The sequence below is a fragment of the Mixophyes fleayi genome, chromosome 1, assembly GCF_038048845.1.
Source record: "Mixophyes fleayi isolate aMixFle1 chromosome 1, aMixFle1.hap1, whole genome shotgun sequence".
In the NCBI taxonomy this organism is placed as follows: domain Eukaryota; kingdom Metazoa; phylum Chordata; class Amphibia; order Anura; family Limnodynastidae; genus Mixophyes; species Mixophyes fleayi.
In genome coordinates this window covers 24947124-24963841 of record NC_134402.1, presented here as the reverse complement: position 1 = coordinate 24963841, position 16718 = coordinate 24947124, and the positions used below count along the sequence as shown (strand labels likewise).

Genomic DNA, 16718 nt, shown 5'->3' with positions numbered 1-16718 from the left:
AACTTAAACCAGTTAAGCACTGTACGGCCATTCCACAAACCCGTTCTAAGCACTCTAATATGATGTCCTGGTCCACTGTATGAATTGCAATTCAGACATCAAGAAGGATGAGAATAGAACACTCTACATTAAGGATTAAAACAACAGGATTCAGTATATTTGCATACTGTGTCTGAATAAAGATCTGCCCTTATTTAAGTATAGTTCAAATCCAATGATATCTAAAATTGTAGGCCCAACAGTAAATAAAGTTACAATTGCTCATTGTAAATTCCAAATTAATATATATTTTATACCATAAATATATATCTTAATACAGTATGGACATATTTGCCTAATGATTTCATTATGGCAGAGGTCACTTTTCATATATCTAATGTGTATCAAGCAGGCTTTATAGCTAATATAGCATGTAGGATATGTGAAAGGGTCACAAAGACCTGGCCTAAGGAGGCAGAATTTGTGGGATGATAGGATTCTGATTTACAACTTATCACCAGCAATTTGTAATTTGATAGCTTTTTAAAATTATCATTATTTATTGTGTACCTATAATTCTGATGCTACTCTGGAAGCAGATGTGTTTGAGAAGTTATGCCTGATGAAATAAAAGCAGTCAGTTGACTACAACACATATTGGAGGTTAAGGCCAGGACAGGTGGTGGGAGCCCCGGCAACACCCTGCCCCTAGTTGAAGTATGTGCCGTGGAATATATAGAATCTGGAACTTTGCTAAATATTTTGCGTGAGCAATTTGCAAACCCAAAGAGGTTAATTGGTGGCCACAAGTTATTTTCACCCAAAAGCTTTATTTCTAGTTGAGTCTTCTAATTCTATAACTTGCATGATTAAATAAGCATTGAAAAAGAAATAACTATGCTGCATTCATAATTGCACTGTGTGGATTCTCCGATATCCCCAAACCATTATGATCCCATTTATGGTAGAGATAGTGTTCTTGGGATGATGCACAGTGCCAAACATAGCACCAAGGGTTAAAGGCAGAGTTACATCTCAAATTATGTAATCTACCTGCACTTGGTATGAGGGAATTCCATCATGCTTTTCTCTAGGAAAGATTTCATGTGAGTTTTCTTCAACAAATGTTGGCTTTTGGATACCCTTCCAGAGAGCACAGGTATCTGAAGTGCTTGGACTATTGTTCTACTATTGTCTTCCAATTCTGGCATGTAGATCTGTAACTCTCTCATAGTTACCATAAGCCCCTTGGTGGACTCAGAACAGTAACTAGACATTTTAGTGCACTGGGCAAGACAGAACAGAGGCACCATTTAATAAACAGACATATCCCCCTCACATCTCCCACATTAAATTAATAACATTCACATTTGATAAACAGACCGGTTTCACCCCTCACCATGCCTGACAATTAATAGCAATCCCATATAATACAAAGGCCTATTTCGACCACCAGTCCCAAAATCAAAGGTATGGCTTACAAATCTCCCCCCACATTTAATGGAGATTATTACTACTAATTAACATGTCACTGTCTTTTGAATATACTACTATGTTTTTTGTAATTAGTTACTGTTTTATAGTATTAATGTAGAATACATATGTACGCCAAAGAAATGGCCATATTCTTGGCCTCCAACCCCCTCAATCTCTATTTGTTCTCTCCACAGCACCTCCCCAGTTCTCTCCAGCCCCCCCACCCCCGGCTTATTCTCTTCAGCACCTAGCCCTCCTCAACTTCTCATCTTCTTGTCTCTGTTTCTTCTTGAGGTGTCTTCTTCCTGCCTCTCCTTGCTGTGTCTACTTGATGTGCCTTCTTCTTTTTTTTGTTCCTTCTGACAGCAGAGAGCAGGGAGTAGGGAGTCTGGCACTTTCCTCATTGTGGAAGCTCCCTGTCACTGGGCAAGTACAGCCATGTGGTGCTGTCCAGCAGTATGCATCGCATTAATGTTTTTAGGGATGCTGGCCTTTTTTCATATAGTGTGCGAGTATGACGCCCCATCGGCTTTGCACCCTGGGTGGCTGCAAGGCCTGCACTGCCATAGCCTTGAGTGTACTCCCTAAAAAGTGCCTACACACATGAATAATGAGTTTTGGATGACAGTCTGCTCTATGCAAATTCACAGAATGTGTGATACTGTCTACATTCCTTTATAATGCACTTGGAGATAATTGTAATCATGTTATATATCATAGATTTGCACCTTTAAACAATGTTCTATAAATAACAGTCAAAATCTCTTATGTTGAGCAATGTGTAACTCATACATGTGTTTAGTAGTCCCTGTGCCCTATTTATATTATATATACTGTAACTAGGGCATAAACACATGGTATAATTTCAGTCTTGTCTCTAGTAAATGACAAAGGAATACTTTCTTGTAAAATGAAATTTGACTGCCCAATAAGTAATTTACTTCAATCAAAACTTGGTAGATTCCAAAGTCACTTTAGGGATATTTGACCCCAGTTGAACCTTAGCAGATTTATAGCTAGACGAAAGCTTCTTTTAATTAACCTTATTTTAGATTTAACAAACAGCCAAATTCCTTAAAATGACAGAAATGTGTTAGTTAAACATAGTAACTCCGCCTTGCCCCATGGCCTAACATAACCTTTAATAAAACTATGGATTCTTTCCAGAAAAATTGGAAAGCAGTTTGATTTTTTCTTTAGAAGGGCATGCATGTATTATATACAGTATACAGTATGTTACATAATGGAATATGTAGCTTTGGACAGATGTTCAATATAGTGTATTAATAGGTCTCTGTAGCTCAATCAGATGGAGAAAAGGAAGGACACCGCTCTATCTCATATAACCAGCTGTGCAAGTCCCTCAGTTTCTGAGAGAACTTGCATCTTCTTGGAGTTTGCTATTGCTTTATTAGGTCCATCTTTAAAGTGAATAAAATTAACCTGGCAATAAATTAGTGTCTCCTTAAACTCTATGGACCTGATGCTGAGTTTGAAGCACATTCAGGAGTAAATTAGGCTCAAAAATCCATAAAAATAATCTATTTATGCCCATATGCTGAGTCTTAGGCACCTGAAGCATGTATGCCACATTTACACCAGGCTTACGTCAGCCATAAATCCATCCACAGAGGCACACACACAACCAGGTCATAAGTACAACAAAACGTAATATTTGTTTTGAAAACAATAAACAATTTGCTATTACATTTGATATATTAGAGCAGATATCATATTCCTTCTTGTGTACGAATGAAAGTAATAAAAAAATATTTTTAAAATACACCCACAAAATTCTCTAATATATGCACAATCAATGAATAAAGCATCTATCAGCTTCAAAGGTGAATCTGCAACCAGACAGTCAGAAGCTGCTATCTATTGCCGGGACCATCATCGTCATCAGTGTGTATTTGTAGCCGCCTTCTAGCAGATACAGCTCCTGACAGGCATATACGTCTTTGTGCTGGTTTACCTCAGCCAGGTTTGTGTGAATATGACCTTACTGTACTCAGCCTACGTTAGACCAAATTAACTAAAGATCACAATCTGTAAATGGTGTTAGAGAGGGAGGTGTGTGAGCGGCAGGACCAATCACAAGCTGTAATCTCTCAATTGCGGCTTCTGACTGGTCCTCCCACTACACACAGCATGGTTGTCAGAGAAACAGAGTAGCACTGGGAAAAAACTGCTGCATGGAGCAGGCACTTGGGTTAGGGGTAAGGGACAACTAAGAAAATATTTTCATACATGGTAAAGCATCTATAAGGTATCAATACACTGTATGATTCTGTTGAGTTGTTTTAATTGGCCAGAAATCACTGTGTGTATGCAAATGTATTGCCTATCTGTCCATATCTACATCTAAATTACATGGTGAACAGGACAGGTGGACGTTGACCAGAATCTGGTTCTGCATGTGTGTGGTCATCAGCCAACTGCATTAATTGTATCCATGGAAAGTGGCCGTTCACCGTGAGCACACAAAAGATGGTTCAGTCCCATTTGGCCACATTTGCCTAAATACATGTGTGACAAAATTAAATATAAATCTGCCCATGTATAGGCCTCTTTATGAATGCCTTCAGTAATTACAGTTAACCTGTTTTAACTTGTGGGGAAGCTCTAACATCTCTATTTTTAATAGTTAATATAACACTGAAAATAAGAAAGTCAATGAATGCTGACATCAGTATATCAAAGTGCCACAGTCCTCTAATATCCATAGCTCATTGATTCTTTATCAAACCTTTTAAAACAAATGTAGAGCAGACTATTTAAACACTGATACTGTCACAGGACTGCAGCGCAGTGTTACAACGTGTCGAATCTAAATCAGATTGTTCACCTGTAAGTGTCAGTCTATCAGTTATGAGCTCATCAGCTGGAGAGAATTAAATACATTGCATGGTTTGAGTTTACAATAAACCCTGCTTTATTAGTTACAGGTCCCTCTCTATATAGCAAAATTCACGTATTACAGAAAACTACGCCCAGAAGGTTTTAACCACTCATGCTCCCTTAACACAGATGTTAGTATATTCCCTCATTATCACACAGGAAAACTGCAAGGGGGAGGGGGGGGTTGGCTTATCTCCTGTCTGCTATTTCCAAGGTTATAAGCATAGCCTTGCAACTAATGAGTTACTCCTACAAACCAGCTGCATCTAATTGTGTTTAAGCTATAACAGAACAAAATGGCTATAAGGCAACAAGATGGCGTCAGCTTAGCAAAATCACATTTCTCATTTCCCATTTTTTTATTCATTATTTGCCTAACACTGCCTATCAGAGATCACATTCTTGCTGTCACTTTTATTGGGTACTTATACACATACACCCTTCTAACAGAACTTATGAATAGGATTGCCTAAAACTGGATACATAGAACAACCCATCCCCCACCAATAGCAAGTCCATGATCCCTCTTCTAGCTGATAGATGGTCAATGAGTCGACAACCGTCTTGCACCCGACACATGTCCTGATGTCAGATCTTCACATATATCAGTGAACATGAGAGACACTGGGGCCTCTTGTGCTTCCTTTTTGTCTTTTAACTATGGATTTTTTAGGGAAGAAAAAAAAAAGGAAAGGGAGGGAGAAAATACACAGTGCGCTTGGCAAGTGTTATATGTCACTTATTTCACAATAGAAGGGATTGTGCTGTATATCTTCATAAGGATAAGCTTCAGTAACGACCATGTGGATTCCAAGGAAAAGGTTCTTGGTTTCTGCACTGATCACAACTGGCAGTAGTACTGAGAGTTCCACAAGGTTCACACTCATTAGATGTGATGTACAGTACAGCGGTTAAGACAGATGTGGTAACTTTAATTTTTCTGGAAGAGAAATGCTTAGCTTTAATACACTTGCTAATAGGCCACATCATCATTTTTATTAGTATATATTTAATAATAAGGATTAGTAACAGTCCTTGAAGTACAACATGTATAAAACCTGATAACCATCCTCCTATATCCTTGAAACATTTGGCCAGGTATAGCCACGAAAAATATCCTTCTAGATAAGCATCTCCAGTGTGCTCCTTTAAAAATTTATATTTCATGTATTAATTTTTTTGTAAGTGTTCATCAAACATTTTCTCTGGCTCATCTGTATCACTAGTGGGTTGCTCTTTTCTTATTTGGTTGGGTTAAACTTTCATATTAGATTTTTTCTCATTATGTATAATGATCTCTACATTACTATTGACATGAGTCTGGTTCTTCCAGACCTAGCTTTCCTTTCTAGACTAGTATACATCCACAGCCTACAGCAAAGGAACATAATGTGCAATCAATATTCCTGCTGCTAATATCAATGAACACCACTCTCTGGTCTCCCTTGGACCTTTACATTTTACTCAGACTCCCCTTGTCTGAAGATCTTGCAGTAGGATGCGTGTACTCAGGTATCATTTGTACTTCCACTGCCATGGGAGTCGTCAATAAGACCTGGAAAGGACTGTCGTATCTGGGTTCAAGACTCTTTCTGACGTGCTTTTTCACGACCACTCAGTACCCTTGTTGCAGATTATGTGGACCTGCATCAAAATTAGGGCCTGGAATGGAAGACATCACTTGACCATGTATTTCAGTTAGTTGTTTCTATAATAAAGCAACATAGTTCAACAAATTACCATGTACATGCTGTAGTTGCTATGGAAAGTAACAGTCTGTTCTGTGTGCTGTGCCAAACAGTATTTCATTTAGTGCTAAACCTGTGTCTTTCCTAGCAGTGTTTCTTACTGATATCCATGGCAGGCCTGTTTCAGCCATTATTTTCTGCATTTTCAATTGCAGAGTATCATTAAGGCGCTCCACACATCCCGAACTTTGGGGTCTGTAAGGGGTGTGAAGGGCAGATATGATTCCCATGTCTTTTAACAGTTCCTGGAACCCTTGCCCCGTAAAGTGTGTCCCTCTGTCACTTTCAATGACCTCTGCTACCCCATTTCAGCAGATTACCTCACTCGTAATTTTCTTGGCTAATGCTTTAGCATTTGCTTTCCTATACAGCCATGCCTCCAGCCAGTGACTAAAGAAGTCGACACAGACTAGCACATTCTCAAAGCCTGAGCATTTGAAAAGTTGTATACAGTCTATCTGTATCCTCTTATAGGGATACTGTGTCTGGGGTGTGCTTTTCCATGGACAGACTTACCCGGGTTATTCTATGCTCAGATTAGGCATCCTGCCACTAACACCTGTGCTGCTTGGAAAAACCCTGGTGCTATCCATAATCTGCTAGTGAGTAAAACCATAGCATCTTTCCCCAGATGCACTTTGCTGTGTGCTATTTTGGCCACAATGGGACAAAGTTCTTTTGGCAGACACAAACTCTGACCTTTACACCACTCTCCTTGCACTTCTAGTGCTTCATGTTTTACCCAAGTATTTTTCTCTTTCTCTGTTGCTTGTTTCTGCATAAGTTGGAGTGTGGTACGGTCAAATTTGGGGTCAGGGGGTCACCATGTAAATAGACTCCCCTTGGGGTACTGGGGGTATGACGGCTTCTCGTGCGGCCTGGTCTACCAGTCTATTTCTATGTCTCTGTGTGTGTCTTCATCTACATTACTGAGTTTGGAGGGCAGCTGGAATGCGGTGAACAGTGCCCTGATATGTTTAGCATATTGACTAGTTTGCTTGCTGAATAAGTCCCTACTTTTCCATATAGGGCCGTAAACATGTGCAATTCCAAATGCATAACTTGAATCAATGTAAATGTTTACTCTTTGTCCTTTTGCATATATGCATGCAAGTGTCAGAGCCTTAAATTCAGCTTCTTGTGCTGACATGTGACTTAGTAGAACCTATTGAATCACTATTTCTGTGTGTGTGTGGTTACAGCACCCCCTGTATAAGAAACACCATCTGTGTGATAGCGTGAGATGTCTGCATTTGGTTGCGGTGTATCTTTAATGTTAAGTAAAACCAAAGATCCTTGTCTCATTAGTTCTACACAATCATATTCATAAAAAATTTGTGTTTGCATTTTTTTCTTCTTGTTCAAGCTGGGATGGAATTCCCCCAAATCCCTAGGGGAACCCCGATATATAGAGGTACTTCTCCCATCTTTTGAAACTTGCTGCAATAAGGCAGCAGGATTCAACATTGTGCACCACTTAAGTGTAATGTTACAGGGAGTTAACAGTGCTACTTAGTCTGGCTGCTGAGAAGTGTTTTGTTTGTGCTTGATTTAAAATTTCTGTTACCGCATGTGGCACCATTAGGTTTACTGGGTGCCCTAGCACAATATCTGTACTTTTTCCAAACACTATGGCCGCTGAAGCCATTGCTCGTATGACTGGGTCTAATTGTGCAGAGTAGTATGCAAGTGACCTTAGCTTGCAACCATGTATCTGTGCCAGTACTTCTTGTGCTTGTGCACTTACTTTATAACAAAATAATGTGAAAGGCTTGTCATAATCTGGCAAAGTCAGTGCTGGCGCTGAAGTAACTTCAGCTTAAAATTGGTTAAACATTTGGCTCTGCTCAGAGGAGAGTATAAATGGCTTGCTATCATCCAGAAGTGCTATTGCAGGAGCACAGATAGTAGCTCTTAAAGTCTTAAGGCTTTTTTTCATTCATGTAAAAACATTGAAATCCCATCAATGCATTACCATACCCATGATACAAAGAGGTATTTACAGTTTATGATGTTTATAGCACAGTAAATAAGGGCAGTGAATGTCTTTACAACACTGATTGACTCAAAACTATTATGAGGATAAAAAATAAAAACCTTTTGTTATCTACCATAATTTGACATTACATTGTATTACTTTCTTCTGACATACAATTTGGTTAAAAAAAAACAAAAATAAACCCAAACACTATTTCATATTCATCTATGTTAGTCCATTTCTCCTTTTCTCTTTAAAAACATGCCTTCTGACCTTCTACGACATACAGAAAAACCACCTAGTTCATGCATTTGCTATGTGAATAGCCCATAAACTCTAATATATCTTTCCAAAACAAGGTAATCATTACTCAGCAGAGTCTACATTCTTTTAATCCTTCATTAGTTTATACTTATGATTGTTATGGCTGTAGACCAAAACATATTGCATACTTCTATTTATTTGAAGTTGGATCAATGAAAACTGGATTGCCTAAAGGGTCTTTGTAGTTCATCATCATCATCAACATTTATTTATATAGCGCAAGCAAATTCCATAGCGCTTTACAATTGGGAACAAACATTATTAAGACAATACTGGGTAATACATACAGACAGAGAGGTAAGAGAACCCTGCTCGAAAGCTTACAATCTATAGGACAATGGGAGTTAGAAACACAAGGGCATGTGCTACATCATATTGCACAATGGACCAGCCAGATTGCAAAGGTAAAAGTACTGAGTGGGCTATGTGTGTTGCAATGTTGGTCAGAAGGTTGTTGTCTTGCGTTAGCAGTGTAGAGGATGGAAATAGGGTAATCTAGGGAAATTAAGATGATGGTTGAGGAATATCATAACCTTGTCTGAAGAGGTGGGTTTTCAGTGAAAGCTTGAAGGTTTGAAGACTAGAGGAAAGTCTTACTGTGTGTGGGAGGGAATTCCACAAAGTAGGTGCAGCCTGGAAAAAATCCTGTAACCGAGAATGGGAGGATGTGAAGAGAGTGGAGGAGAGACGTAGATCTTGTGCAGAACGGAGGTGTCGAGTAGGGAGATATTTCGAGACAAGTGAGGAAATGTATGTCGGCGCAATTTTGTTGATGGCCTTGTATGTTAGTAGAAGAATTTTATATTGGATTCGTTGAAATACAGGCAGCCAATGTAGAGACTGACAGAGTGGCTCAGCAGAGGAATAAAGGTTTGTAAGGAAAATCAGTCTAGACCTGTGAAGAAAAAAAACTTTTTGCATAGAGTTTAACATTTATTCACTAGGAATTACAGTAAGGAATTGTCAGTATCAGTACACCGTTATCAGGTAACCAGTAAACATTTTTGTGCAGTGAACAGCTGCTAAAAGCTTAACTGTTACGCTATGCGTTCCATGCCATGATTTCCTCAAAGGGGCAGTCCCTAATCTCACAAACAGGGAATGTCAAAGTGACGAGACCTGGGCGTTCAAAGCCACTCCTTTCTCATCATCACCTAGTACAGCCCCCTTGAATGACATTAATATGTTTTCCGGGTTTACAAACATTCAATCTGTAATCTTGGTTCCAGGCATTCAGCCATTTTAAAGCAACACTGCCTCTCTTATAAATCAGAGTACTGTCGTTAGACACCTCCCATTGTGTCTGTAAAGCACTCAACATTTTCTCAACAAAATCTCCCGTGACCAAATATTCACACATATTTCCAGATTCTGTGATTTCCATGTTGAAAGTACAAATATATTCACAATTCTCGCTCACAGACGACATTTTATCTCGTAACATTTCTTTATGGGCATAACAAACCTTCCTGATTTCTGAGAACATTCATCAGGGCCATTTTAACACAGATAAAAACAGCTTGAAATATATCTGTATGTAAAAGCTCACTCCCACAATTCTCAACTTCATTAAAGAGAAAGATATTTTTCTCAACTTCAGAAACAAAATTACTTTGTTCAAATACAGAAACGATTTGTTGGACCCCAGCCAACTTTGTTCTGACCCTAGTAATAATAGTGATAATGTACATTATTTACAGTCTTGTGCGTCCACTGAATCGTGCAGTGATGGACCAAAGATTTTAAAACTTCTTTTGCATCTCTTCAAAAGCATTAAGTTTACCAATGTACAACTTTTTCAACCTTGAAACATGTCTCTTTTAAAACAGTAAAGACAGACAAACATGGATCTCCCTCACACGCAGTAAGATGGAGATAAAACTCACATACAGAGAGAGAATAATTAACTGATATCTTCCAGCCTACTGATGTGGAACTACAAGTCCCAGCATTAGACTAAATACAAGCTTCAACATTATTATCACACGGCCCTCCGGACATATAAGCATACTTGAAGAAACTTTTTATCAATGTTACATACATTGCCAGATAACGAAATACAGTCCTTCTTATCTCAACACACTGAAATCTTTTACACAGAATAAGGGAGGGGAACATTTCACTCTGTCAGCTGCGCAACATCAAACATACATTTTAGTACACAACCTACTTGATTCATTATTTTAGTCATTATATCATTTAGCTTGTGATACATTTAGCCTATCCACATATATTGCGACTTTCCAGATCTCTTAACTTTCCTTTGCCACCTCAAACTATCTCTTGGGGTTTGGGCTCAATACCCCTTTGTTCTTGTCACATTATCACTTGCAGCACCCTTGTTTCTCCATTAACACATATAAATTCCTTATTCGGCTATCCCCACTTTCTTGACAAATTATTGCATGCCTTCTACTCCCCACACATCCTAGAAATATGTGCATCATTTCTATGGGGGGGTTGCTGTCATCTATCTGCTTACTGTCTATATTCCCCTATATTGACAGTACTTTTGAGTCCCAATAGAGATTCTGCTCTGGTTTCTGTGGGTTGTCCCAAATGTGGATGTCCCATTCTGTGGACTCCTAACAGTGAATGTCCGGTTCTGTGGGCTCCATACACTAGATGCCCCTTTTTGGCTCCATACACTGGATGCCCCTTTTGGACCCCTTAAACTGGATGTCCGGTTCTGTGGACTCTGTGCACTGGATACCCCTTTTGGACTCCTCACACTGGATGTCCCTTATGGACTCTTTACACTGGGTGTCTATGCAGAATAGCCTGACAGCATCTGGGACGAAGGTCTAAAAACTCTTTCTAAACTTCTTGACAAAGTACTGGGGATGGTGTTGGTGTGTCACACATGCACTCAAAATTCACTCATCTTTCAGAAATCTAATTACCAATACCATTACAATAAAACAAATTGTTAGAAACTGTATAATTCTGAGACTTACAGATCTGCGTGCCTGATACCTTAGACAGACATGAGGAAGCTCTAAACAGAGGAGCCTGATGAGTAGAAAACTCTACTCACCCGGGTTATAGTCAGAGTCCTGTGTCCAGGGTGACCTCCAGTTCTGTCTGTCCTTGGCTCAGGTCAGCAGTCTCGGTGTGGACCTCCAATGCTGTTGAATCTAAATCAGATTGTTCACCTGGAAGTGTCAGTCTATCAGTTATGAGCTCATCAGCTGGATAGAATTAAATACATTGCATGGTTTGAGTGTACAATAAACTCTGCTTTATTAGTTACAAGTCCCTATCTATATAGCAAAAATCACGCATTACAGAAAACTACGCCCCAAAAGGTTTTAACCGCTCATGCTCCCTTTACACAGATGTTAGTATATTCTCTCATTATCACACAGGAAAACTGCCTGGGGGGTTGGCTTATCTCCTGTCTGTTATGTCCAATGTTATAAGCATAGCCTTGCAACTAATGAATTACTCCTATAAACCAGCTGCATCTACTTGTCTTTAAGCTATAACAGAACAAATGGCTATAAGGCCACAAGATGGCGTCAGCTTAGCAAAATCACATTTCTCAAACGTTACAAGATTTATTCAGTTACAGTATGTTATTTCCTGGGAAATAAATCATAGATTTAACAGCATAATGAATCTTGTGGGGACATTTTGCAAAAACAAAATCTTATATAATAATAAAATATTATATGATTAACACAGCTCATTTTTTTAAAGCATGAACATGACTAAGCTGTCTGGTTTTCTAAGCTTCAGCAATAAGTTACAATTACTGAACTTCCTACAAACACTGGCCATTTACGTCATTACATGCGAAAAAAGCTTTGGACCCACAATTCATTTGCGAAATGTGCCTAGACTACCACTGAGGAGCATGGCTTTACTGAGTAAGATGCCTGAGTTTAAGGAAGAGCAGAAGTTTGCACATGACGAAGGGAATAGATGGGTAAAGTGAATCCTAGTATGCAGTAGGTGTAGCGCATGCGCCTAGTTTGGTGGAGCAGTGCAGAAATAAGCTTTCCATTAGTTAAGCAATGAGGGGGCAGGGCCCATTTTTAGGGACATTGCCTTCTGAGTGGAGGGAAGGGGAAAGCTAGGTATTGTATTTTGCACCACCTTAGCTGGCAGTTCTCAGTCTCATCCTATACTTCTAGAGGGACCTATTTTGCACCATGTAGCACTTTAGCATTTCATAATGCACTCTGCAATGTAATAAAAAATTTCAGACAAAAAATGTACATGTACTAAAAACAGTGTTTAATCCTCTCACTCTAATGATTATGTTAAGCTGTAAATTAGGCGAAAACAAGCAGAGAAAGTCAGAAAGTCTATTTTAGTTTAAAAAGTGTATTATACTTACTGAAGGGGGGGGGTACTGACGTAATAGGTGGCTGGACTTTAATGTGACATTTACACTTTTGCTCAGTGCTCCTCTGGATAAATCTGTGCCCCACACTGAGTTGCACTTTTAATTTGTAGAGGTGTCTCCTAGGACTTGAGAGTAGGCATGTACATTGAAATGCGCTGGGTGGATCACCCACACAAACTGTGACAAGCATAATGCGCTTTGCCGTGTATGCTGAGTATGCATCATAAAATATCTCCACAGCTTTTAGAAGCATTTCCTTACTACCATCACTATCAAGAAAATGTGTCTGAGATCTTGGACCATAAGGATAACTATGTTATAACGATTCAAATGTTTTTCAAATGTTTTAAGTTTTAAACAAATTCTGTCCATCAACATTACTGGTGATATAAGAAAAGGGGTCCTAAGATCCACCTCAATGATCATTTTCAGGGATTCCCTAAAACCTTTTTGTCAGATTTCTGCTGTTAGCCTGTTTGTTTGGTTATCTACCAACTACACCGATCCATGATATGACACATTAAGTTTATGGTACTTAGCTTGTGAAATTTCTCAGTTTTCCGACTTCTGATAAAACTGCAATGGGACATATTGCATAGGAGGAGAATTATCCAATATGTCTAATTATGTGATATAATTTGTTTGTTCATCCTCTATACATAAAAGTACCTGCTTTTAAGTAAACGGTTACAATACACCACATCACATTATAGCATTAGAAATTGTAGTGATTAGTAATGTGTGTAAATTTCAATTTTTCAATCCCATTGTAGCCACTCCTGATATTGTCATGATATGAGCACATCTTTCATAACTACCTAATTACTGCTTTTGTGAAATATCATGGGAACATTACAAAAATATAAACTGCATATTGCTGTTGCCTCTTCTTCATTGCACCACCCCCTCCTACCCATCCTAAAGACTTAACACTATTCCTTAGGAAAATAAAGACACAGAAAACTATTTAAAAAAGTGGCAGATCACAGCAAATTGCGACTAACAGCTAATTACAAAGCCAAACAGTGTATGGCCAACAGGCATGAACCAACTACTTCTAGGACATAGTACTTTACAGATGTCCGGTGCTAAATCTGGTGTCATAGTGACTACACACCTTCTGGGCTTACAATGACGTGCTCACACAAGCAGATCTAGGGTTCTCACACACTAAAGACCAAGAGATAGCTTGCTTGGAAGGGGGCAGTGATCTGCAGTCAATCAGCAATAGCGCCATATGAATTAGTCTCTGACTGCAAAAGCTTTAATGTCAACGGTGCCTCACCTGTGAGAGGGAGAAAAAAATGTTAAAACAGAACCCAGAAATGTGGGGAGGTGGATAGAGAATTCCTGCAGCAAAATGAGAGACGCAGCAACCACCAGGGGGGGGGGGGGGGGGGGGGGGGGGGATAGATGGGCCTAACCAGAGCCCCTTCACTGTGGATATTATTGCTTGGGAGATTCTAGCAGACTTAACCCTGAATGAGTAAGTGAATGACTCATGCACAAGCATTCTGCTTATGGCATCGCTTGTCACTTTAGTTGTTGATTCTGTTTGCAACACTTTGACTGAGCATCATATTTACAATATGAAATTTAATTGTATAAGTAATTTCTCTTGCACAGATCACAGCCGTGTGATGTGGTATTGTGCAGACTCATTGTGACATCAGCAGTTCTTCTTTTGAATCCTTATTATACTCATGAAATATCTAAAAGTAGTTTCAGGAAAAATCTTCTTTAGCACAAAGTTTCCCTAAACAAATCCTAAAGTCTAGAAATATACAGTATTCCAATATGCTTCTCAGGAGAACAGTGATACCCCAAATTTTGCTATGGGACCGTGCAAGGCCATATACTGACCCTGCTCTGGTCATGAAGTAGTTAAGGTTAAAAATATGAACTATGTTTGCCAAAGGGTTTCTAATTGCTCATTTGGAATGTATGCTTTGTATCAGATTACATATATTGCTAACTTGGTAAATGTGCACTCAGCACATTCTGATCTGGCCAGATTACACTTTCTGAATATTTTAGAGGGAGTTTGTGAGATTTGTGTCACTTTGAAATATATTTAACAAAATAATTTTAAAGTTATGTAAATTAATTTTTACCTGAAAGTAATATAAACTGAAGAGGATTTAAATGGGTACTGCCCATTACATACATGATAGATAATTGAACTTTTTAAATATATTCTATTTTTATTTTGGCCAAATAATTTAATATGATTGTTTCCATTATCCAACAGGTGCTCTTTGCTATGCTGAGCTTGGAACATGCATAAAAAAATCTGGTGGTCACTATGCTTATATATTGGAGGCATTTGGCCCATTACCTGCATTTGTGAGAGTGTGGGTAGAACTGATTGCCGTTCGGTAAGTAATATATGTGCTTTTTTTTCTTTTGTTTTGTGTTTGATTGTTAAAGAATATTGTGTGTTATACAAGAGTCATTCATTGAGACAGGCTGTATTCTTAAGCTGGGCCTCAAATGTTTTTTTAGTACCACCTTTATATATAACCACAACAAGAACTACCCCAAATAGCAAAAAATCCCCAGATCGTTCAAAGTAAAAAAATATTAATATTAACACAATGTTAAAGTACAAAATGTCAACTTCAACTGTCAACCAAGGGTAGAAAAAGGATGTGACTGGCATAAGCAGCAGACTGATTTGTTATAATAGAGTCATTAGCTTAAACCTAGTTAGAGCACATTCAGTTATAGCCCACATAAAGTTACCAAGAAAGTGTCAATGAAGTAAGCTTAAAAAACATAGCCAGTCTTAAATATTTATCTGTGTTGGTTGTTTAACACCACTGTTAGCATAAAGAGTCTCAAATGTGGGCAAAATGCAGCCCTGGAGTAAAAATGCTGTTTTGTAACATTGCGCTGCCATTTTTGTTTGACTTAATACATGAAGATCAGGTGACTTCAGTAGTGCAAAGTTTTGCTCCATATGTTGGGAGTAGTGGAGCAAACTGGATGTTTACTGCTAAATGTGCATATCTACTAACATCTTAAGAAGCTAAATTGTGCCAAAATAACCTTGCCCACAATTTACCCCAAAATGTCACTGATTCATCCAAACTTCACCCAAATCTGCCTAGCCACACCCATATCAAGGCCATACACACTTTCCAGTATGCTGCACAACTTTTGGGGTCCGAGATTCAGGACAGTCCCGCCAAAAATCAGAACTTTTGTGAATGTGAATACTCCATACTCTGCACCAATAAGCAAAAATGATAACAAGATATTTAATGAGTTTCACAGAGATGATCCCTTTAGGGGGTGCTCATTTAGCATTTAAGGGAATCTTTTTCCACTTGCCTGTTTTTTTACACATGTTCGGAGGTGGCAGAGATCTGGTAATGACCTATACCTTCAACTTCACACTAATCAAATGCACTTTTTTAAGCAGGAAAGCTTATTGTGTGCAGAAATAGCAATATATCAAAACATTACAATGCACAAATGTGACTCCTGTAATAAAGACAGTCCTGATGCCTCCTTCATCTTATGACACAAAAGTTTAAATCGATTAAGAGGATGGTGATAAAGTAATAGGGGTCTATTTATCAAGCATTAAACCATGCATGATTTAGGAAATTTTTTAAGTATAGTAGCAAGTTAACAAATGTCTAAGGCAGGAGATATCAGAGATATCTGCTGCATTAGGCAAAGTATCACAAAATACAGCAGTCCCCGTATTTCTTAATGGGGACTGTGGTCTGGTTAAATTTATCAAGCTCCAAAAAGTTTCGCTTTTTGCAGCTTGACCCTGAGGGCTGATGACATCTGAAGATAGCCATACAATCCTATAGGGAGAGCATCCCAGGAGAGAGCTCTTCTGATCCCTCTCTGACACCCTTTGTGCGCTCCTCTGCAGTGATTACCAGAATTGTCCCTGGCACATGCACAGTCCGAAGCCACGTTTGTGCAGTAAAGACAT

At 38.7% G+C, this 16718-nt stretch overlaps 1 protein-coding gene across 1 annotated transcript in view; it reads left to right on the top strand.

Annotated features, from left to right (window-relative positions):
* Positions 1 to 16718, top strand: part of LOC142109205 (cystine/glutamate transporter-like) — a 159194-nt gene that overhangs the window by 8175 nt on the left and 134301 nt on the right. Inside the window, exon 2 of the mRNA XM_075193336.1 lies at positions 15012 to 15138. Coding sequence (XP_075049437.1) covers positions 15012 to 15138 — 127 coding nt within the window. The remainder of the gene's footprint in view (positions 1 to 15011; positions 15139 to 16718) is intronic.